Source organism: Balaenoptera musculus, chromosome 12, assembly GCF_009873245.2.
Source record: "Balaenoptera musculus isolate JJ_BM4_2016_0621 chromosome 12, mBalMus1.pri.v3, whole genome shotgun sequence".
Classification (NCBI taxonomy): Eukaryota; Metazoa; Chordata; class Mammalia; order Artiodactyla; family Balaenopteridae; genus Balaenoptera; species Balaenoptera musculus.
The window spans coordinates 33,168,732-33,193,518 of record NC_045796.1 but is presented as its reverse complement, the minus strand read 5'-3'; the positions used below and the strand labels follow the sequence as shown (position 1 = coordinate 33,193,518).

The 24,787-nt window shown below is 38.1% G+C and overlaps 1 protein-coding gene across 6 annotated transcripts in view; it reads left to right on the top strand.

The window, feature by feature from the left end:
* Positions 1-24,787, top strand: part of L3MBTL3 (L3MBTL histone methyl-lysine binding protein 3) — a 120,100-nt gene that overhangs the window by 17,400 nt on the left and 77,913 nt on the right. For 3 of the 6 annotated variants that reach the window (XM_036872190.1, XM_036872191.1, XM_036872192.1), the window contains 8 exons: positions 4,717-4,832; positions 12,636-12,747; positions 13,119-13,193; positions 14,642-14,801; positions 15,966-16,098; positions 17,974-18,058; positions 19,667-19,758; positions 21,699-21,803. In XM_036872190.1, the coding sequence (XP_036728085.1) occupies positions 4,731-4,832; positions 12,636-12,747; positions 13,119-13,193; positions 14,642-14,801; positions 15,966-16,098; positions 17,974-18,058; positions 19,667-19,758; positions 21,699-21,803 (864 nt within the window). In that variant the 5' untranslated portion in view covers positions 4,717-4,730. The remainder of the gene's footprint in view (positions 1-4,716; positions 4,833-12,635; positions 12,748-13,118; positions 13,194-14,641; positions 14,802-15,965; positions 16,099-17,973; positions 18,059-19,666; positions 19,759-21,698; positions 21,804-24,787) is intronic. The other 3 variants (XM_036872193.1, XM_036872195.1, XM_036872196.1) reach the window with 3 other exon arrangements.

Genomic DNA, 24,787 nt, shown 5'->3' with positions numbered 1-24,787 from the left:
CTATCAGGAAAAGTCGCCACTCCTACCTTAGAAAGTCAGGTTTGTTGCTGATCTTTATGTATTTAGTGAGGTAGGAGTCATAGAGAACTTCAGTATGAGTCTTAATTTATTTCATATTTTTACTGTTTCTTAGATTAATTCTTCCTCAGGCCTTTACAACCTATTTCCTGTTTTGAGGATTAAGTCTTAATGATAAAGGAAGAAAGAATATTGAAGCATCTAGTAAACTCCAACAGAAGATAGCTGTAATTCAAAGAAACACAGGGCTTTGTTTTTTTTTTTTCCTATTGACTATTTAAAATGTGGAATGTAGTGTAATAACCACCCTGGACCCTTCACTCGTCTTTATCTTCACAGTTCCAACATGTTGCCGGTCTTATTTCACCACTTTACCCCTTAATTAATTTGTAGCAATTTCCTCACCTTATATCCCTTCATTTCACAATTTCAGCTTGTGTCTCTAAAATACAAGGAAGACCTCCCCTCGTTAAAGTATGTATCGTCATCATCCCTCAAAAAAAAGCAGTGGTATTTCTCTAATATCAAATAGTCAGTTGGTATTCATATTTCTCCTCCTGTCCAATCATCTTTTTTTTTTTTTTAAGATTTTTTGATGTGGACCATTTTTTTTTAAATTTTCTTTTTTCTTTTTATTTTTGGCTGCGTTGGGTCTTCGTTGCTGCGCACGGGCTTTCTTTAGTTGTGGTGAGCGGGGGCTGCTCTTTGTTGCAGTGCGTGGGCTTCTCATTGCAGTGTCTTCTCTTGTTGCAGAGCACGGGCTCTAGACGTGCGGGCTTCAGTAGTTGTGGCGCGCAGGCTCAGTAGTTGTGGCTCGCGGGCTCTAGAGCGCAGGCTCAGTAGTTGTGGCACACGGGCTTAGTTGCTCTGCGGCATGTGGGATCCTCCCGGACCAGGGCTCGAACCCGTGTCCCCTGCATTGGCAGGCGGATTCTTAACCATTGCGCCACCAGGGAAGCCCGATGTGGACCATTTTTTAAAGTCTTTATTGAATATGTTACAGTATTGCTTCTGTTTTATGATTTGGTTTTTTGGCCCCAAGGCATGTGGGATCTTAGCTCCCCAAGTAGGGATCAAACCCACACACCCTGCATTGGAAGGCGAAGTCTTAACCACTGGACTGCCAGGGAAGTCCCTAATAATCTTTTTTTTTTTAAAATAATTTAAATCAGGGTCAAAACAAGATCTATGAAATGCAGTATTGCGATTGGTTAATATGTCTCAATCTAAATTTCAAATTTCCTCTTTCATTTGTTTATTAGTTACTCCTTACAATTTTTTGTGTGTGCAGAAAACAAGTTTTTTTTGTTTTTTTGTTTTTTTTAACATCATGTGTGTGGTTTTTTGTTTTATTTATTTATTTATTTTTATTTTTGGCTGTGTTGGGTCTTCGTTTCTGTGCGAGGGCTTTCTCTAGTTGCGGCAAGTGGGGGCCACTCTTCATCGCAGTGCACTGGCCTCTCACTATCGCGGCCTCTCTTGTTGCGGAGCACAGGCTCCAGATGCACAGGCTCAGTAATTGTGGCTCACGGGCCTAGTTGCTCCGCGGCATGTGGGATCCTCCCAGACCAGGGCTCGTACCCGTGTCCCCTGCGTTGGCAGGCAGATTCTCAACCACTGCGCCACCAGGGAAGCCCAGAAAACAAGTTTTTAATCCTGTGTAGCAGTGGTTTTCAGAGTTTTTGGTCTCAAGTCTCTTTTATGCTCTAAAAAATGAAAAACCCAAAGAGCTATTGTTTGTGTTATATGTATCAATATTTACTGCATTAGAAATTAAAGTATATTGGTTATTTATTTATTACTTTTAACATAGTAAACTGATTACCTTAGTATGTATAAGCACAATTTTTGTAAACTATAATCACAGTTTCCAAAATTTAAAAGAAAAGGTGAGAGAAGTAACACTGTTTTACATTTTTGCAAATCTCTTTTATGTCTGCTTAATAGAAGATAGCTGGATTCTCATACCTGCTTCTCATTCAGTCTGTTGCAATATTTTGTTTTGGTTGACACATATGAAGAAAATCTGCTTCACACTGGTATGGGGTTGGAAAAGGGAGGATTATTTTAAGTTTTTCATTTAATGATGGACACTCTTCTTTAATATTACACCAAAACTTGATATGTGGTAGTTTCTTAAAGGTTAGTTGCAGTGTGCAATTTGAAATCCTATCAGTGAGCTTTCTGTGCTCTGTCACATTAAAATCCATCAGTCTGTGTTGCACTTTGAATGGATTCTTTAGCCATGCATAATTTTGTAACTGTAAGCATTGGTCATTTGGAAAATATCACTTCACTGAATTATGTAGATCTTCCAAATATTGACATACTTCATTGTGAAATATTTTAAAAAATCCTATTCATGAATATCACCACCCATCTCCTTAGAAAGGTCTATAGCTATTGGGAAGCTGTCAAGCTCATGGTGGTGGATACAGGTTTTCCAAAATGCTGAAATTGTATCATTAGTAACGAATGCTGTCAGTGTGACAAAATAGTTTCCAAATATCCAAACTTGAATAAACATCGTTTTTTAAGTAAAAGTGGGATTACATAAAAAAAAAAAAGCAGCTTGTTCAGCTTGCATCTCAAACAATTCACCAGTGCTTTCCCTTGAGACGGCCTTGGTATTTTGGCATGCCCGAGCACTTTGTGCATACTTCTGTTTCATCACACAGAATATTAAAAAGATATATATTCAAATATCGACTTAATAAAATTTATTATTTTACTTCATCAAAGGTGGTTTTTAGTGAATCTGACATTTGTTTACTGTGAGTGCATGCTTTTGAAGAATAAAATGACTGCTACTGCAGCTGGGTGCCACAGCTTCAGCAGTTTTATCCACTATTGCTTTGCATCATCAGTGTAAATATCAACATAGTGAAGAGGGCAAATAACGTGTTAATATTTTTATGAAAGTAATTTTGATTTCTTGGACCTTTTGGAAAGGTCTCAGGGTTCCCAGTACAATCCATGTTTTGCTTCTTATGTCTTTATGGTGTGATTTCACATGCTCCTTTGTCTCTGGTATTTCCTGTAAATAGACTTGATCACAACAGATTTGATTTAGTTTTTTCCTGGTAAGAATACTTCATAGATGGTGTTGGGTTGGTAGGTATTCTTAGAAGGCATTCATGGTCGTTGCTAGAGTCATTATTTTAATGGTTGCAAATGGCTGTGTTTCAGTTCCATCATTCCTTCTTTATTTATTAGCAAGAATTTTTTTCTGAAAGGAAACTTCTTCTCACCAATGATTTGGTTACCCTGAGATACAGTTGTTATCGATCTCATGCAATATGGGCAGGATAAGTCCTTGTTTCTTTTTCCAAATAATAAGTTGGTTGGTTCCCTTGTATAATCAAAAGGTGATCAATGAGGTGTTCTTGGTTGGTTTATTTGTTTTGAATATCGTTGTGAACTCATAATGATTTAAACTTATTTGATGTGTTTCAATTCACTGCAGCTAATATCCTTACTTTGGCCAACAGAAGCCTCTTCAAGTTTGCTTCTGAGTCCTTTTGGTATGACCTCTGCTGTCTTTGATAGCTTCCTTGCTTTTTTATTTGACAAGATGTTCCAGGCTCATCTTGCACATTTCCTGCCACCTCTGGGAAGGCCTGGGAGAAATGGTATTTAGAGACCACAATCTGAACACTAGGCTGTTAACTGCTATTGACTGGTGGTTGTTTCTAGAGTTTGTCAGTGGGCAAAGCTAGAAAATATGCATATTTTTTAAACATAAAATGCATCATGAAATTATACAGATACTTCCATTTAGATTTAGGACCCATTGATCTCTGATCACTTGTCAGTGACACCAACATAATTACTTATTTGTTTCACCCCATACCACACAGACAGCAGTTTCAGAATAACAATATCAATACTACCGCCAATGGATATATGATTACGAAAAAGTTTGTTTTGAAAATGAAAATTAAGAGCATTATCACAGCGTAGCTAGCCAAATTGGTTATCTTAACATAGCCTAATTGTGTTTGCTGTACATTTTGAGACTGTTTTCCTATTTCTCAGAACATCAACTTGGCAGATATTTCAACTGAGTTAAATAAATCAATTTCATGAAAGAATCAATCATACTGTATATTCATTGTATTGATAGAACAGACTTAACTGTCAAATTTAGTGTAGATGGCATTCAATAATGGACTGAATTTTCTTGTTCTTTTCTTTTTTTTTAATCTAAATGGCCTCTTTTTCAACATTTTATACTGGATACTATCCTTTATCCACATCTACTCTCTTTCGAATGTCTTGGGGTAGGGGGAACTCCTTAGAGGGTGAAGAATTCTATCCATATGTCATCATGATTTTTTGTTCTAAGTGAATATGCTATGAAACAATGAATTCCTCTTCTAACAATAGCAAAAATTTACCATGGCACTTTTTGTTTAACCTAGAACTTTTATTCATATATTTTCTCCTGTAATTTACCATGGATTAATTATGGTATTTTTCACTTGGAAAAATATTTTTTTTCACTAGGAAAAATATTAATTATGGTATTTTTCACTAGGAAAAATATTTTTGAAGCAATTATTTCTAAATCTCTGGATATGGGATATTATGATCAAGAAAATTATGTAATTAAGGGAAACTGAAGCAATGACCACTAAAATAAAAACTGATTTGTATGTAGAATATTCAGTGATATGCCCTTTTTTCCTTTTCCAGGTTAAAAAAAAATCATGACTGAATCTGCCTCTAGCACAAGTGGTCAAGAATTTGATGTATTCAGTGTTATGGATTGGAAGGATGGAGTAGGTACATTACCAGGAAGTGATTTAAAGGTAAGCTGTCTTTATTACATAAAATTGTGTGTGTGTGTGTGTTTATTATTAAAATGAATTTGAGCACATATGTGAAATAAGGATTAAAAGCATTAAGCATAGTGGCTGTAGTTTTATATGATGCTTGGTCCTCAGCATCTCAAGATGACAAACTGCTGATGGTTTGGCAGAAGGCTTTGTCACTTGGGGTAGGGGACTTAGAAGTATTTCTGCAATCTGTACGCATTTTGTAGAAATTAATGTATAGCTTCAAGGAAGATGGTTTCAGGTTTTAGTCTATCAGGATGGCCAGTAAAATGTAAAAGTGGTAGACTTAGAAGGTCTAGCTTTGTATATTTTTTGTAGTCATGGGCTTTGTAACTTGAAGTGAAAAACCACACTCCCTGTGTCCTAGTTCTCTTATTTTAAAACTGGATAATGTTAAAATATTGAATAAACAGGACCGTTCACCTCCCTTAAATTATTTATACTGTAAACTGTAAATATGGATTTTTGTGTAATCACTTGTTCAGAAGCTGGTCCTTCCTGTAAATGAGACTGCTTTTGTATAGCTGAGAACTCTCCTCAGAGAGCACTGCTTCAGTCTGCTCCTCTTCTAGGTGCTCACCCTGCCCCTTTTCCCCAGCCCCCCAGAGCCACTCCAGGACCACATCTGCTGCAGCCTGGGACAGGGTTGTGCAAGCACCCACCTGGGAAGCCAGCCCCCCCACCTCTCATTTCTAATTTGCTTTTGCTCTGATCCTATCTCTGGGACCTTGAACCTGTCTGGGGCCCTTTAGACTTTGTGTTTGTACTTAGTCACTCAGGTGTTTGAACATCCGACCTCCCTAACTGGCCGTCTCTTGGCTTGCCTTGCTAGTGCTTGGCAGTCTGGCCTGTCTTGAATAGAAATTCCTGCCCCCTAATACCGACTTCTTGGAATCCAATCCCTTTTAGTGGCCACTTGACAAGTATCTGAGCCAAAACTGTTCTAGCCCATCCTCAGTGGTGAGATTTGGACAGTCCACCTCTTGTTGGAAAAATACTTAGATTTTAGTTGGTTTAGGTTTAATTAAGTGCAGTGTGCCAACATATCTATCTGAGTTTAGTTTAACAAAAATATTGCAGTGAGGTTTAGTGAAATATGGAAAGGAGATTTGGTTTTTAGTTTTAGTTCTATGTGACCTTGAACAAGTCAGTTAATCTCTTTGGGGCCAATTTCCTCTTTGGTAAAATAAGGAATTAAATGAATGCCAAGGGTTTTATCTTCTCTAACATTCTCCAAATGTTCATCTGGATTAGATATGATGGAAATAGACTGCTGAAATTTTTGAGAAAGAAAAACTGTTCAAGATTCTGATAGTGTCAGCCACATAATTAGCTAAATGAGCTTTGTTATTTAAATTCTAAGTTTCACAATTTTTATCTGTAAAATGGGGTTATAGGATCTATGTCATAAGCTGGTTATAAGGATTGAAAAAAGTAATATATGTAAAACACTTAACAAATTGTATCTTTTCTTGCTTTATGGTATATTATGTAAACTGCCTTTTTTTTTATTGCTTCAGCGTCTTATTTTTCTTGTACATTTTTATTCCTTCTGAATGGCTTATTTTTTTTCCATGTAGGTGGATGATGAAATTTATAATTTTTGTTCAGCTAGATTTTGACAATAGAGTGAAGTCTCCATCCCTAAGAAATTTAGATTGCCTAAAGGTTTTCTAAGCAATGGATTTTAGGAATTAACCTATTACTTTTATAAAGGTAATCAGATAATTAAGCCACTTAGTGGGTACTATAATGTGGGTTATTTGATTTGATTTTTAGACTCATCTAATTACTTGGGTAATTGCCATGTATCCAATTCACTTTATCTGCTGTTGACAGATACCCTATTTAAAAAAATAATTAAAAATTTTTTTCTACTTTATAACCCTTTTTATCTGAGGAGATTCAAAGACTAGCCAGTTGATTATATTGCTTAGGATTTCTGATTCATTTGCTCCTCATATTAAAATTTGAGTTGCCTAAGAGATCTGATTAAGCAATTGATTTTTCATAATTAAGTTATTGGAAAGAACTTTGAATAAATCATGCAATTTACTCTCCCGCATCATGCTCTGCCTATTTGACACTGGAAGCTTCCTCTTTTTTTAATGGGCGAAGGCATGTGGCTTTCTTAATGTGCAATCCCTAAGATAGCCAGCTGAAGTTAATTCAGCTAATACATAGGAGTCGGTTTCTTATCATGGGAACAGGTTTTAATATGCTTCAGTTTATTGCCATTTTGAAAGAACTTTTCTCTGTAAAAGCCTCATGACTGCTGGCCAGTCAAGTGATATCGCTCTTCTGCTTAAAATCCTTTAGCAGTTTCCTGTATCCTTCGTGATAAAGTTCAAACCCCTTAAGTTTACCACAAGAGTTTTTTGGTGGTCTAGCCCCTACTTTCCTCTCCAGCTGCATCTCATTTCACTCCTCTGTGCCACCCTGTTTCCAGCCCAGCCAACTAGTTCACACCTTGGTCCCTTTTTACTGGTCCCTGTTGCTGGCATCCCCATTCCCCCCTTCACACTGGGCTAACCAACCCTTATATAAGACAGAGCGCAAAAGCTCCTTATTTGGGTGCAGTAGCAGAAAGAATAGAGAACTTATTCTCTGGTGAGCACTTGACCTACATCTTTTAATTCTCTTATTTAACCCATGTGAGGGAGTTTCTGTCACTGTTGTCAGTTTACAGATGGGGAAACAGAGGCCCGGAGTGCTTAAGTCACTTGCTCAAGCAAGGTCAGACAGTTCGTTACTGGCAGAACTGGGTCTTAAAACCAGGCTTTTCTGATTTTAAAATTGATTCTCTTACCACTGCCATTCTACTAACAAGAGAAATGTTTTCATATCAAAAGAGATGAAAGGGAAATGTTACAGCAATTTAGAGGAGGTATTATGTTAGCTGGAGGGATCAGGAAGTCTTTGGAAGCAGATGTCATGTGAGGTTTAGGTGCCTGAAAATAGGTGGGAAACTGCGTGAAGACTTTTGGGGGCAGGGATGGGAGGAGGGAGAGAAAGGGGCATACAGAAGAGGGGCTAGCATCAGAAAGTGTAGTGTTAGGGAAGAACAACAAGTGTCCACCTGCCCTCTTGAAAATATTGTAGTCATTAACAAGACATTTTTACTTAAACAAGCTTTGTAAACTTGACCGTTGCCTAATTTGTTCCTTTAAGAGGCAAATCTGTGTTTGTAGATTAATAGCTCAGGGCCAGCTGTAAGAACAGGCAGGCGACTAGGTGGTAAGGCTTGTGGAAAGATGCAGGGTAGGGCTTGCTGTCCCTAAGCGATTCTCTGCCTAAACTTCTTATGATTTCTGAAATTTATCTGCAGAGAATTATTCCTCTGGGTCATAAGGATTTAGTCTTCCGGAGTCCCTCAGTAAAATGTCAGTACCCTCCTGAGGGTGATAGCATCTTATCTCAAAAGAATAGTTGCCACTTAACCAAGAGCAAGACCCAGCAGCAGCGATGCAGAAACCCAACTGGAAAATTCACTGCGCTCTTATTGCTGGGTTTTGCCTTGTCTTGATTGACGTTCAGAACAGTTTAGTTACTAAATATCTTTGTCCTTAAAACAGATTGCTAAGTAGAACTCCCGTTTCAACACTGAAAGTAATGAAAACAGTAATCTCAGCAGTGTCTTTTAATGATCTATTATTAAAGACAGGCGCAAATAGGCTAAAGATCCTTTGCCTCTATAAGCAAAAATAAAGAGAATGAATCAAATAAAAGGTAGCTTAAGCCAAGGCAAACAAACAAAACCTTTTCAACCCCTTATATATTTCAGGCGTAATTGTTTTCTGATTGACCTAGATGTATCCACTAACAGAAGTTACAGTGTCCGCTGATATGCTTGATTTGCTTAATAAAGCCCTTTTGTAAAGTTTATAATTTTGACATTCTTGATTGTAGAATGGAGTCAGTTGCTAATTTTTTATAGTGCTTTTTAGATGTCTAGCTTAAAGGAACTAACAACTTAAAAAAAAGTGATTATATCAAGTTTCTATAGTTGCAGCACCATTCATAAAAGCATTACCAATTTCGGAATTTGAGTATTTTATTGGGGAAAAAAATGTTAGGAAATGTGTCAGTCTTCCTGGAATTTCATCAGTGGAACTCAGTAATGTTAGCAGCACCTAACTAACAGCCTATGCTGTCCAACATTTTTTACAGTAGTAACATTGTGGAAGACAAAAAAATTGAGAAGTCAAAAAATTGATCCCTGTGTCTTTTTGCGTATGATAGGATACTTTAAAAATACTTTGAGGTTAATTTTTTATTATAAGTTACAGGTGTACACTATAGTGATTCACAGTTTCCAAAGGTTATACTCCATTTATAGTTATTATAAAATATTGGTTATATTCCCCATGTTGTACAATATATCCTTGTAGCTTATTTTATACCTAATAGTTTGTACCTCTTAATGCCCTACCCCATGTTGCCCCCCAACCCCACCCCCCCGGTAGCCACTAGTTTGTTCTCTATATCTGTGAGTGTGGTTCTTTTTGTTATATTCACTAGTTTGTTGTATCAATATTTTTTAGATTCCATATACATATATGAGTGATACCATATAGTATTTGTCTTTCTCTGTCTGACTTGTTTCACTTAGCATAATGCCCTCCAAGTCCATCCATGTTGCTGCAAATGGCAAAATTTCATTCTTTTTTTTATGGCTGAATAGTATTCCATTGTGTGTGTGTGTGTGTGTGTGTTTTATATATATATAATATATAGTATGTGATATATATATCTCTCTCACATCTTCTTTATCCATTCATCTGTTGATGGACACTAGATTGCTCACATATCTTGGCAATTGTAAATAACGCTGCTATGATCATTGGGTTGCATGTATCTTTTCAAATTAGTGTTTTTGGGTTTTTGGATATATTCCCAGGAGTGGAATTGTTGGGTCATATGGTAGTTCTATTTTTAGTTTTTCAAGAAACCTCCACACTGTTCTCCACAGTGGGTGCGCCAATTTATATTCCCACCAACAGTGTAGGAGGGTTCCCTTTTCTCCACATCTTTGCCAACATTTGTTATTTGTATCCTTTTTGATGATGGCCACTCTGACAGGTGTGAGGTGATATCTCATTGGGGTTTTGATTTGCATTTCCCTGATGATTAGTGATGTTGAGCATCTTTTCATGTGTCTATTGGCCATTTGTATGTCTTTTTTGGAAAAATGGCTATTCAGTTCTTCTGCCCATTTTTTAATTGGGCTGCTTGTTTTTTGGTGTTGAGTTGTATGAGCTGTTTATATATGTTGGATATTAACCCCTCATTGGTCATATCATTTGCAAATATTTCCTCCCATTCAGTAGGTTATCTTTTCCTTTTGTCGATGATTACCTTTGTTGTGCAAAAGCTTTTACGTTTAAATAGGTCCCCCCTTTTTTGGCCTTTATTTCCTTTGTTTCAGGAGATAGACCGCCCCCAAAATATTGCTATAATTTATGTCAAAGAATGTTCTATGTTTTCCTCTCGAAGTTTTATGGTATCCGGTCTTACATTTAGGTCTTTAATCCATTTTGAGTTTATTTTTGTATATAGTGTTAGAGAATGTTCTAATTTTTAAAATAAAGTAACTTCGGTTAGAGTAGATTTTTAAATTTTTTTCAGGGTTATAGGATGCCTTTGAGAATATGATAAAACTTATAAACTCTATCCCCAGATAAATATATATGTGCCCTTAACCATAATTTTGCATATATTTCCTGGGATTTATCAACCCCTTAAGTCCGTCCATGGGTCCCTGGCTTACGGGAGTTAACCATTTTCCTAAGTGCACTGCATCTTTACTTTGTGCTTAGACTGTAGGTCAGTTATTGGCAATAACTATTACGAGAGGGAAAAGATAACTGGAATTAAGTGTTGTGATGTGGGAATATTACCTTTTAACTTTGAAAGTATTTGAACCTAAAACTCCCAGGTGTCATAGGTCTGAATTTTGATTTGAAGATTCCACTCAGCTGTGTTCTCTTTCTCAGTGTTTGAAATGCTAAGGTGTAGTTTAGCAGCAATTTGGAAATTTAAGCCACAGGAGACTTTCTGTGTAATGTAAATGTTTTGTGCTATTTCCCACGTTTTGTATTTGTCAAAAAAGTTTAAATTAACATCAACATATAATAAAAGTAAACTTACTTACCTGGGCTGACGCCAGTTTTTAAAAATTTTTCATTCAGAATTGATTTTCTGCCATAGTTTTTAACATCATTAATTAATAATCATGATGGCTTGGCTTTTCTACTCTTGCCCAGTAGATGGTACTGTCAGCTTTATTTTGAAATATTCTGGTTTCAGAGTTGGTCATTTAAAAATTTATTTTTTTTTAAAAAGTAAACTTATTTTTAGCTCTTTCCCTTCCAATTGACTTTTTACCACCTCCTAAACTGACATTTTTAGGTGAACCCACTAGGTTTAGTATATACATGTTACCTGGGAACTTGTATCTGGAATATGAAATAGGGAGAAAACATTTTCACCTTCCGTAACTATGTCACTTGTTCAGTCTAGAAAGCTTTTAATAATTGTAGACTATGTGCAGAAAATTGTTTAAGGTGCTGTTTTCACCTGGTGGAAAGAATAATTAGTTGTAAATTTTGCTTATGATGTTTCTGACTTGTAGTCTGAATCTAGTTTGGTAAAATAAATCTTTCTGTTGGCATGTTGAACAAATAGATTTTTAGATTGGGAAATGGAAGGCCTCATTTAAATACTGCATATTTGCATGCTCATCTGTATTTCTGTGAGAGATCTAAAAACTTTAAGCCGAAAGGTTTATAATCCTTTTGAATTTTGAGCTTTCTAGCTCTTCATCCCCTGTCAAGCTTAGTGGATCCCTAATGTCATTCTGTTTTATGGAAAAACAGAAGGAATACAGAATAACTTTGACCTTCATGAATGTGACAGTAAACCTAGCTGTTTCAAAGAGGATGGGGCCCCTGCACACAGGTAGTGGTTAAAAGTCTTCAACACATAAACTGTATGTCCAGGAGATTGCAGAAGAATTCTTGGTTTGAGGCTTGCCATGAGGTGAGAGGAAATTTTCAATATTTGGGGTCAAAAATGCCCATGAAATCAAGATGCCCTTACTTTTTAGTGATAAAATTGGCCTGAAGCTAGTAAGCTTGTTCACATCTCATAGATGTTACCAGCGGTTTAGTTTAGGAGGACTAGAAGTGAATGAATATAACAGAATTCTAAAGAGCAGTGAAAGAAAGAGGAGGTGTGGGGCCGGGGGTGCCATGACTCGTGCTCAGCCTTCCTTCCTCATATCTTGGAATATGGGGAGAGGGACATGCAAGTCACAATTTCTAGAATGATGATATTCCTTCTCTTTGAACTAGGTGAACTTGGGTGAGACACGTTGATTCCTGGGAAAACAGTAATTCTCCTTTCACTAACTTTGATCATCAAATAAGCAGTAATATGAAATAAGAAAAACAGTCTTAGCAAAAAAAAAAAAAAATAGTGTTTGAAATTATAAGCCGTATAAGTGAGCTGGCAACTCCATAGGACACTGCAGGGGTGGTTGTTTGTATCCTTAAGAAGTTCTTTGTTGCATTGTTCTATTCCCCCTTCCTGAAATTCCAAAATTGGTAAATGCAAAGGGCTTAATAGTGGTAGCAGGCTTTTCTGGATATAATTGTTGAAATTAACTTTATAAAAATGTACTTCATTTGCTTAAAGACTTCATGTGCCAGCCATTAAATGATGACTTTTCTGAGCACTTTTGTAAATTTTGCCTCTTTCTACTATTGTCGCTAGTTCCGTGTAAATGAGTTTGGCGCCTTGGAAGTTATTACAGATGAGAGTGAGATGGAAAATGTTAAAAAAGCAACAGCTACCACAACTTGGATGGTACCAACTGCTCAAGAAGGTAAGAACAGGTCATCTGCATTGTCCTTTCTTTTTTTTTTTGAAGAGTTTTAATGTAAGAATATCTAAGGTTTTATAATAGACTGGAACTTTGAAAATCCTGGGTGATCTTTGTGTCACATATTCTTAGGTAAATTTCTATGACGAAACTAATATGGAACCAGCTTTTATATTTTAAAATAACTATAAAGTGTCTTCTTTCTTTATGCCAGATCTGTCATAGCACAAGGTTAATTGGAAATTATCAAGTAAATCCATGTTGTAATAGCCTACCCAGGTGATTTAGCCAAAAGCCTGCCACTTTTTTCTCATCTACTCCGATGGTTGTAACTAACACCTATATGCTGATGACTCCTAAATCTATATCTCCAGCCCCGACCTCTCCCCCGAGCTCCAGGCCCGTATTTCCACCTGCCTACTGGACATCTCCACCTGGATGTCCCACAGGTACCTCAAACTCCACATGTCTGAAATGCGATTCATTTTCTATTTCTTTCTCCCCTCCCCCCCAACCTGCTTTTTCTTCTGTAGCCCGTAATATCAATTGATGGTAGCACCATCCACCCAGTGGACAAGCAAGAAATCTAGGAGTCATCCTGAATTTGTTCTCTCCCAGCCCCATAGCCTGTTACTTAATCCTCCTGGTTTTTATTTGCTAAATATCTCTCAGATCTGGCCTTTTCTACCTATTATCACTGCCACTGCCTTAGTTTAGGGCCTAATCACCTCTCACCTGAATTACTGCAGACGGGCTCCTAAAGAATCACTCTGCTTCTGATTTCCCCCAATTTATCCCACACACCGAAGTCAGAGGAACTTGTGTAGATTGCTTATCTGACACTTCACCAACTTCTTATTGTCTCTTTAGCAAAACAGACAAAGATCTGGGTGACCCGCACCCACCTGCTTGCTTTGTGTCTTTGCTCTCTGTTCTGTTCTTTGTATGCTGTGTTCTGGCAGGGCCAGCAGCACTGAATTACATAAAATTCTCCCAACATATCATGTGGTTTCATGCTTTCTTGCCTTTTTTGCTCATGCTGTTTCTTCTGGCTGGGATACCGTTTCTCTCTTTGTCCAGTTGGTAAATTCCTCTTTGGCCTTCAAAACCCTGTTGAGGCTTTATATCAGAAAATCTTTCCTTGACCTCCCCCCGGGCCGGATGAGTCACTTCTTCCTCTGTACTACTCCTGGAACTTGTTCATGCTTCAATTATTGCATGTATCACATTTTATTATAAATATTGGTTTTCTTGTCTGTCTTCTCTTCTAGACTGTGAGCTCTCTTGGGCAAGGTCTATACTGTCATTATCAGTGTCTAGCGTAAATTGGTGCCTAATAAATGTTTGCTGAATGAATGATTAGCCTAACGATTCAAGCAAAAGGAAATGTGAGCTCCTAGACAATATGGATAATTATGATTTAGGAGATCTGCTACATTAAAAGTAAAATAGAAAGATGTTGATTCAGCCCATTAAGTAAAAGAGTCACTCATCAAAAACACAGTATAACATAGATAACCCTTTTAAAATTTTGTCAGAAAGATACAGCTGTATAGGGTTCAATGGATGGTTGGTTTCATCTTCTGAATTTAGTGACTAATGAAATTTTCTTCATTTTACTTTGAACTCTGTAGAAAAGACCTTGGACAAGCCTTTGTTTACCTTTTCTGAAGAATTTTTTTGTGTGTTATGTAAATAATTTGAGTGATTCCTGTCAAGCCCATCCTCTTCTCCCTCCCAAGCGCTATGTAGTTTGATCATTCATTCATTCATTCATTCAACAAACATTATTCTTTTATTGTGTTGCTAACAAAATTATTAGAAGAAAAAGTCTAAATGTGTTTTGCAATGATTTCTGTCATGGTTTTGAATTTTTTTCCTTCTTTTCGTCTTCTAGTCTTTTCTGAGAAGACTGGGATGCCTTTCAGGTTGAAGGATCCAGTGAAAGTAGAAGGGCTTCAATTCTGTGAGAACTGTTGTCAGTATGGCAACGTAGATGAGTGTCTTTCTGGAGGAAACTATTGCAGCCAGAATTGTGCTCGGCATATCAAAGACAAGTAGGTTTTTGCCCCCATTCCATCTATAAAATGAGTTTTAGAGTCCAAGGGCCTGGTGCTTGGGAATACAGAGGTTTTGTGCTCTCTGATGTCTGTCATCCAAAAATATCTTTTTTCCCCCAGAGACTTTCCCTTTGGAGACACTTGGACCCTGATCCCACTACTGGGCTGGTGTCTTTGGTCATGTCTGAACTGAGTTGTGCTGTTCACGTCCTAGCTGCAATACAACCTCTGCCTCTTTCTTTAGCCTTTTGTTTACATTAATTTGATTGCTCCCCAGCCAAGAGTATTTAGATTTCTTTGGGCTACATACACATTTTAATGACACTCATGTTTGTGGAAACACACTTTTGTTTATATTTTGGGAGGTCTTAGGTAATTCAGCTAAAACTCCACAAATGGACTGAAGCTTCCCCTGACTGAGAATCCGCTGAATGGCCATAGTGAGTAGTGTGGTAGTTGTGTTACTGCTGATCTCAGGATGGACTGAGGATTCCGAGTCAGGGCCGTCAGCTGTGACTGACGGTGGTGGTGTGACTGCCATTGGGAACTGTCTGACGAGGTCAGCTTATCACCAACAAGGTGTATTTCCTGTACGTACTTGTATACTACAAATAAATGACTTGGCATTTATGTTTGAGTGGAGTTTCCCATGTGTTTTAATCAGAACAGGCTGGAGAATTGTCTGTTTTTGTTAGCCACCTGATGTTTTACAAAGTTACACTTGGCCTTTTTCAGTTGGACTTGGCATTCTTAATAATTGCTAGATCCTTGCTTTAAAATTGCCCCTGAAGGCTAGACTATCTCCAAATAATTGATTCTTTTATTAGTCTGGATGGCAGCTGTGGAAGACAAATAATTTTAAACTTGTTAGAACCTGTTACACCTGTAGTGCTGGTGCCCTTTTAAAATTATATCATTAATTAGATAATTATAATAATTATATAAATTAATACGTAAGCTAATTTCCACTTTCTATCTTGACAGTGTTATACATGATGGTGGTTTGAAGTGTCTCTTATCTATGATATGTACACCATTCTAATATGTACACCATTCTCCCGGTGGTTAAATATTTTTTTTAATGATTTTTGTGTTGCTAATCAACATGCAGATATTTGATGGGTATTGTCTCCTGCCACTCTTTTGGGTTTATAAATTCAGCAGAGATCAGAAGGAAGAAAGGGACGTGGGAGAAGACAATGAAGAGGAAGATCCTAAGTGCAGTCGGAAGAAAAAGCCAAAGTTGTCTCTGAAAGCCGACTCCAAGGAGGAGGAAGAGCGAGACGACGAGCTGGTTAGTACCCACAGGGCTGCTCCTTCGCGGGTATCACCGTGCTCCAAGGCACTGGCTCTGGAGCCAGTTACCTGAGTTCAGATGTTGGTTCCGTGACCTTGTTTTACCATCAGGAGGTTACCCACCTGCCCTCTCTGTGTCACTGTCCTCATCTCAAGATGGGAGTTATGAATAGTAGTACCGCTTCCTCAGGGTGAAGAAGTAGGATGTTCTGGAATTTATCACTGCAGTGAGAGAGGCAATAGGAGAACCTTCAGTTTCGCAAACGAATTTTAGATTCCTCTTGACAGCAAAATGCCAATCCCATTTTGGTAACTTGCAGACAGATCTCATAAAACTGTGTGAGTAGGTATAAAATGGCAGATAAATGTCAGGTATATTTAGCTAAAACTAATTCCAAATATGCTAATTAAAACATAAACATCCCCTCTCTAAAATATTTACTAGTAACTCTATATGAAAAGAGAACTTTGAGGTCTCAAAGCATTTTCCTTAAGATCAATATTGAGCAACGATTATTGGCTAGTCACTGTTTTAGGAGTTGGGAATGCAGGGATGAATAAGACAGCAGGAAGACAGGGTTTCTTTTCTCAGGGACATTGCATTCTTGTTAAGGGGACATAAAATTAACAAAATAAACAGGGGAAATATCAGCCTATGATGAGCGCTATGCTGAGAATTACAATAGGGCATTAAGGTGATCTGACTGCTTTAAGTTGGGTTATCAGGGAGGCCTCCTAGGGAGGGTGGCTTGGACAATGTGATCTGAATAATAAGAAGGAGCCTGATGTAAAGTTGGGAGTGAGGAGCCCCATGGGGCAGTGGAATTGCTAAGGAAAAGACCATAAGGTAAGAATGTGTGTAGCATGTTTTGTTTAAGGAAATAAAGAAGACAAGGTAGTTGAGCCTTGAGGGCTAGGGGAGAATGGAGTAAGATGAGGCTGAAGAGTTCTGTGTGGTCCAGGGCTTTATGGTAAACCAGAGTAATGGGTTTTCACTTTATTCTGAGTAAGATAGGAAGCCATTGGAAAGTTGAAGGCAGGGGAGTACTTTGATATGATTAATGTTTTAAAATGATCACTCTGCTTTGACATGTGAGAGCAAGAGTAGAATCAGGGAAACCAGTTAGGAGTTTATTGCAGTGACTGAATAAGAGGGCTGTTTAAGATAGAAGTCGGTGGATTTGAGATAGATGCTAAAGGTAGGGTTGTCAGGGTGTGTGAGGGAAAGAGAAGAATCAGAGATAACTCTTAGCTTTTTGGCTTGACCTATTGACTGGATAATCATGCCATTGCTTGAGAATGGGAAGGCCAGAGTGGAGTATAGAATCTAGAGTCCTTTGGCCCTCGTGAGTTTGAGATTCTTATTAGACATCCAAGCGAAGATCCCAAGTAAGCATCTGGATACATGAATGTGGAGCCAGGGAAGAGGTCAGGGCTAGAGATATGGATGAGGGATATTCGGCAGACAGATGATCTTTAAAACCTAGGGAGAAGGATTAGGTAAAGAAGAGAAGGGGATTAGGTTGCAGGAGATGTCAGCAAAGGGACTGAGAAAGAGAGGCCAGTGAGGTACGAGGGAAACCAGAACAGAGTGGTCCAGGAGCTGAAAGAAGAAAGTGTTTCAAGGAGGTGGGAGCTGTATCTGTACTATAACAGAGTGTAATTCTTGGAAATGTTCTTATTTTGTAAGGACCTCAGGCCAAAAGCAGCATAGTTCTCAAGTGACCTATATTCTTACTTTCTTTTAAAAGTTATGAAGTGAAATTGAAGAAGAGTCCCCCAAAAAATAATGCTTTCCGACAGCTCTCTAACTTTTCATTGGTGCCAATTTCATGAACTTTTTAAAATCATAAACTTTTCTTCCTTATTGTAGGAGAACAAACAAGATGGAAGAATCCTGAGGGGTTCGCAGAGAGCCCGAAGGAAAAGGCGAGGTGATTCGGCTGTATTAAAGCAGGGTGAGTTGATGAAAGGAAGGTTTTATTTGTAACTTTATGAAGCTGAAAATATTTCAGGCAAGTAGACATTTTAGTCTTAATTGTAATGCACACTGTGGCAGTTAAAGGATCGTTTGGGGGTTTTCTTTGATTAAATTGTGTCAATAAAAATTAGAGTTTAGAAGAAGTAGATAAGAGGGAAAAGTGGAAATTAGCAGCTTTTGAGTAGTGTCAGGGCAAACTTGAGACCATTTTCCATTATTTATTTTTCCATCCAGTAGGTATCTTTTACTTATGCACTTTGACTAAAACCTCTGTTCTTATTCATTTCCTAAGGTTATAGATTTTTAAAGTTTCCTCTCAACCATGACCTCCTGACCTGGTACCTTTTTTTTTTCTTTGTTCCTCAAGGAACACTTTATTCTCATGAGGAATCTAGTCCTTTATTCTCATGAGGCCCTGCCCTTCAGTACTTGGTGGATGAACTCGCTGCTTTACTCATCGTGGACCTTGGGTCATCTCCATAGATGCCTCCGTGTGCCCCACTAGGCTGTATGCAAAGAAAGGACCTGCCGCATCTGCCTGGCCGGTCCTCCATGTTAGGTCGCTGTACTTTGAACAGTCCCGTTCCGACCTGCCAGTCACATTGTCCCTGCAAATCGAGGCCTGAACCCAGTGCTTCTCTTCAGGGTTTGGCTGCATTCCTCACTCATTCAGCTCTTAACTCCTCAAAAAGAGTTTGAGGTATTTCTACCTGCGTCAAGCACACAACCTAACTTTTACATTTCGGGGGAGATGACCTTCTATCTTATGTCACCGAAATTAAAGGGAGTAAATTCTCAGTTACTCTGCACTCTGCCTCAAAAGTGTCTTTATCCTGACTCTCCCTTCCCCTTCATTTCTACTCTCAGGGCTCTGACCCTTCTGTGACCTTGTCCCTTCAATCATTTCCCCCTCTTAGGTGTTCCATTTTTTTTTCCTCTTCATGGGCTTCATCATTGCCTGTTGCAGTCTCATCCCCAAAATACCATTCCCCCAATTTTAATACCCATCAAGCTGTTATACCCTTTCTTTCATTTTCATTTTTTGTCAGATTAATCCCAAATAAAATTGATATTAGCTGACTCCATATGTTTATCATTTATGTATTCTTTTGCTACTTCAATTTGGCCTTTGGCACCTTCATTTTTTTCCCCCCTTTTTTTTTTTTTAATCATGGAGAAGGATTAGCAGTCCATCCCTGACCACTCAGTGCACTGACCTTTTCTCAGTCCTCAACTTCTTGATTCCTTAGGAAAAAAATTTTGAGCATCCTGCTTCTAGAAGAAGCTCTTACTTGCTGTAGCTTCCGTGGTACTGTTCTTTCTTGGCTTCCTACTACATCTTCTTCATTAACCTTAAGTTCTTCTGCTTCTTTTCTCTACACTCACACCTGGATATACACACAGCTCACTTGTTAGCTCTCATTTCTTTGGAAGAGGAGCCAGGAAAAGAGATGGAGAAATACCAGCCATGAAAGTAAGAGAAGAGCCAGGCCTGGGGATAGTTAGGGAAGTGAGAGTTCATAGTGTACCACTCTGATTTCTTAGATTTGGGAATTCTGTCATTTTAGTCTCATTCGCTTTTCAGGTTTGCCTCCTAAAGGAAAGAAAGCTTGGTGCTGGGCGTCCTACCTGGAAGAGGAAAAAGCTGTGGCAGTGCCAGCAAAGCTGTTCAAGGAGGTACAGGCCTTTCTAGAAACATTGTCCATAATGCTTCTCTGGAATTGGTACTGCCGTTTCTACTGTCTGTTTAGGAAATGTGACTTGGGATAATTTCTCAAACATATTGTTTTTCACATGTGGAGGGGTGCCTCCGAGGGCAGCTAGCATTTATACGCACACCTTCCCCAGTGCCACGTGCATGACCACACCCCCCCACACACACACGCGCCTGCTCTTTCTTCTCAATATTTACCAGGCTTTCACTCATTGATTTTAAAAGGGATGTTTCTACTACTACTGAAAAATCAGTAGATAAAGAAGAACTGGCGTAAAATTTCATGTCAACATCATGTCTTTGGGAGAATAAAAATGAGTTACTGTGGTTTACGTAATATCACAACAAAACATCGAAAGATGGGTTACTATATAACCATAGAAAAATATTTTATCATAAGTGATTTAAAATCAATAAAAGTAGTTCTGAGTGGGAACTTCTGTCTCTAGGCCAGACCAGGGGTCAGTAAACTTTTTCCATAAAGGACAATAGAAAATATCGTAGGCTTTATGGGGTATGTGGTCTCAGATGTAACAACTCGACTCTGTTCTCGTAATGAAAGTAGCTAGAGACAATATATAAATGAATGAACATGGCTGTATTCCAGTAAAATTTTATTTACAAAAACAGGTGGTGGGCTGGATTTGTCCCTTAGACTGTAGTTTGCTGACCCTTGGTTTAAATGATTTAATTATATTTAATCATGGTATGTAATAAATCTGCTATCAATACTTTGTTATATTTGTATGAACACAGAGTTTTTAAGAAGTGGTGAGTATTCAATAAAATTTTTTTAAAAAGTGGTGAATAGTAAATGTTGGGATGATTACATCTACATTAGAATATTTAATATGTAATAGTCATTGCATATGACTTGTTCTGTATAATTATTTTCTGCAACTTTGGTCCTTTGCAGAATAGACTTTTTTACAATTTTTAAAAAAAAGCTTAAATACAGCTAATTACTTGAATCAGTAATACATTCATGTGATTAAAACATGAAGGCGCTATAAGAAAATTATATGTACATATAAGCAATATATAGACACAAATCCTCCTCTCCTTGTCTTTAATCAAATGATAACATATGTCACATACTGTTTTGGACTTTGCTTTTTTGTCTAACTTAGTTTGGAGATTATTCCATCTCAGTTCATCTGACCCCTTCATCAGTCTTTTATACTGATGCATAGTATATATCCATCTTATGTTTGTTCCATAATAATGTAAGCTGCTCCCTATTGATTGACATATATGTCATATATGTATGTCATATATATTACATGAGTATGACACACATATATGTGTCAGTCAGTAGGGACCACCTTAAATTATTATGGAACAGCTATAAGATGAAATGCTATATGTATATATGGAATGTATAATATATATACATGAGTCTTTTGGTAAGTAAATGCTTTGGTGAGTAACCTCGTACACCTCTCCTTTAGCACATATGTGGCTATCTCTGTTGGGTAATTTCCCGGGATTAGAATTGCTGAGTCAAAGAGAATGTTCTTTTTTATGGATATCGTGAGATTGCTAGAGGTTGTAGAAGTTTATATCCCTATTAGCGATGTCTGTGTGCGTGTCTTTCCCTAGAGCCTTGCCAATGCACTGTAACCAAACTTTTCGATCTTTATCGGTCTGGTAGGTGAAGTATATTTTACCGTAATTTTACTTTGTATGACTCTTATGGGGGAGGTTGATCACCTTTTTAAATCGGTAAGACATTTAAATTTCCTTTTCTGTCACCTGTTTATCGTCTTTGTCCATTTTTCCATGAGATGACCGAGTGATCCTTTTCTTTTGGATTTTTAGGAGTTGCTTATGTATTTGGTTATATAGTCCTTATTTAAGAATGGTGATCACTCACTAAAACTGCTGTCATTTTGCATTTTAGTACCAATCTTTTCCATATAACAAAAATGGGTTTAAAGTTGGCATGAAATTAGAAGGCGTGGACCCTGAGCATCAGTCCGTGTACTGCGTCCTCACTGTGGCTGAGGTAAGCTTTGCCTCATCTTTATTTTTAAAACAAAATAGTGATTATAGGGATTTAATAATGGGGAAAGGTGCCATTTGTTGAGTGCTTACTTTATGCCAGGCGCGGTGCTTAGCGTTTTGTAAACATTACCTCATTTGATCTTTGCAAGAACTCCTTTTCATCCCTGTTCTATAGATGAAGGAACTGAGGCTCAGAGAGGTTAAGTGAGGTATACAAGGCCACACAGCTTCAAAGTAGTAGAACCAGGATTTGACCCCTGGTCCGTCTGACGCCATAGGCTTCACCATACCACGTTCCTTAACATAAGGAACAGACCAACGGATATTTATATTACTTTCAGTATTTCAAGGTATCTCTTTGAAATTTTTCGGGAAAAGATGTCCAGGTCAATCAGGTATATCTTAGTCCAATATATTACTGAGAGCTCTTAGAATTTTTTTTTTCCTTTATGTGCTCGCCTCCTTCTTGTTCTCTTCCTTGAGTCAGGGGAATGTATGTTTTAAAATTTTCCTCAAAGAATAAGACCATCTTGTGTATTAGTTTTAGTTATCATAGTTTTCCTTCAGTGACTTAGTGGATTTGTAAGAGGTTTGGCTCCTACACAACACAGTCACGTCTGATAGCAGGATGATGACAGTCACCATAAATAATAACATACCGTTCCACAGCGTGTACCATGGGACAGATGCTGAGCTGAGTGTTTTCCATGTATTAGCTTATGTAGTTCTCAGAACAGTTGAGATTTATGAAAACATTCAGTAAGTTTAGACTGCTTTTGAGAAGTTGGCTGTAAAAGACAAGGGAAACTTTTTAAGGGAGGGGTGTGTGTGTGTGTGTTTCAACTCTTGGTTTTAAAGGAAATTTATTTTAGTTTGTCTAGTTTTTTTTTTATCATAACAGTAATGTTTGCTCATCCTGGAAATGTCAGCTAGTGTAAGAGTATATATTGAAGTTCTGTGTCCACCCTCTGTTTTCCTCATTCTGTATCCCAAAGATAACGGCACTTATGAGTTCATGGTGTTCCTTCCAGATGTTTTCTCTGCATGTAAAAATATGTATAAATATATCTTTCTCTTTTTTACATGTAAGTGATATCATACATAATATTATGCAACTTGCTCTTGTGACACTGTATCTTATATATTATATTATACATATATAATATTTTTAACCTGTGAGTAGTATTCCATTTCACTGAATTGCTGCAGTTTATTTAATTGTTCTCATATTGATGAACAACTGAGTGGTCTTCACTTTCTCATTATTACAAACAGTGCCTCTGTGAGCATCCTTTTATATTTCAGTGTTTTTTTTGTTTGCTTTTTTTTTGATTTGTTTTGTTTTGTTTTTTGCATAGTGAGTATGTCTGTAGGAACCATCCCTAGAATTACCAGGTTGAAAGTTAAGGATGTTTAAATTTTGATGCATATTGCTATTTTGGGCTCCAAAAAAGTTTATCAGTTGTTAGATTTTCACCGAGAGTGTACAAGAATTTGTCTAAGCCTAAGAGATAGTTTTTTCTTTACTTTTTCTTGCCCTCTCCCTCATCCCTCCCTTTTTGTTGTAATGAGAAGAGACTGGCTAGAGAATGCTTGAATTCTGAAGGAGTCATTGGGGAGCAGAGGATGGGAAGGCTCAGAGAGAGCAGATAATTGACAAAGAAGGGATGGGAGAGGATGGGATCCAGAGTATATGAGGAGGTCCAAGCCTTCGCCAGCAGGAGGAGTCTCTCCTTGGGTTCTGCAGGGGGGAGCAGGAGAGGGTGGGTGTGGTGGGCATGGGCAGGTTTGCCAGTTTGGAGGCAACTTCCAGAGGTAAATCCTCAGCTGAGATTGAAGATAGAGATGGTGGGATTCGTAGCGGAAGGAGAGGGAGGAGGTTTAAAAAGGCCATTGTGAAGAATGGGAGAGGGAACCGGCCAGGCGCGACTAGAAGGATTGCTGTGCAGTAGGGAGAGTGCGGTAAACAGGTACATTGGATTCGCGTTATTTATGGTAGTTATATTCCGTAAATACTACTGAACCATTGCGCTTAGGGGAAATACAGGGTTAGGTTCCTGGGAGCCTCTGGTCACAACATTCTCGTCAGCCGATCAGCACTAATCTTGTTTTATGTTTCTGTTTGAAGACAACCTGTTTGTCTATTGTTTATTCCGTAACATTGAACTCATGGCCACCAGCGCTGTAACTCATGCCTGATGAAGCTTATCTGTTAACACATATCTTCCCTGTCAGGCACTTGCCGGCCTTCTTGTACTTAGGAACACTACCTAGCACTTCAGTACTATGCTTAGGGGCGGTTTTAAATAGCAAAATCACAACAAAAAGCACAAAACATGAAAAAATATGGCACTAAATAAGTAGGTAACATAAAGGACACTTGCTTGTTAGGTGAGGTACGAAACACGAAGGCCGAGCATCTTGCCTTGTTCAGCCTCAGCTGGAAACTTGCATGATGGGTGAGTCAGATTTTTCACACTCTGTGCATGCGCATGTCCCCAGACCCCACAAATATTATTTTGGGGTTACAAATGTATTTTATCAAGGTGAATTTGCAAATACGGAAACCATGAATAATGAGGATTGACTGTGTGTCATCTTTTTCCCTTAGCACCAGTCCCTAGACCAGGTATAGGTGCAGACTGGGTGGATACTTGGGATAATGGAGTTTTGTCAGACAACATTTTAGGGCAACAATTTAAAATGTTGATAAAATATTTTAAGTGACTGCTAAGGAAGGAGGCTCCAGAGAAAGGAAGATGCTAGAGAGAAAGTAGAGGAATCAATGTGAGATGCCAGAGTTTTCACTGAGATTCAGAAGGAAGTGTATCGGGAGTAACTGGGTTAGCAAACTGAATGGATGTTTGAATTTAATCGTTGAAAGGCAGCGCCGTTTCTGATGGGACAAGATCCGTGGGAGAAGAGGAAATGCAGGGAGCAAGAGCTGCGGTATTGGCTGAGTCATCCGTGTGCCTGGTGGAGCTA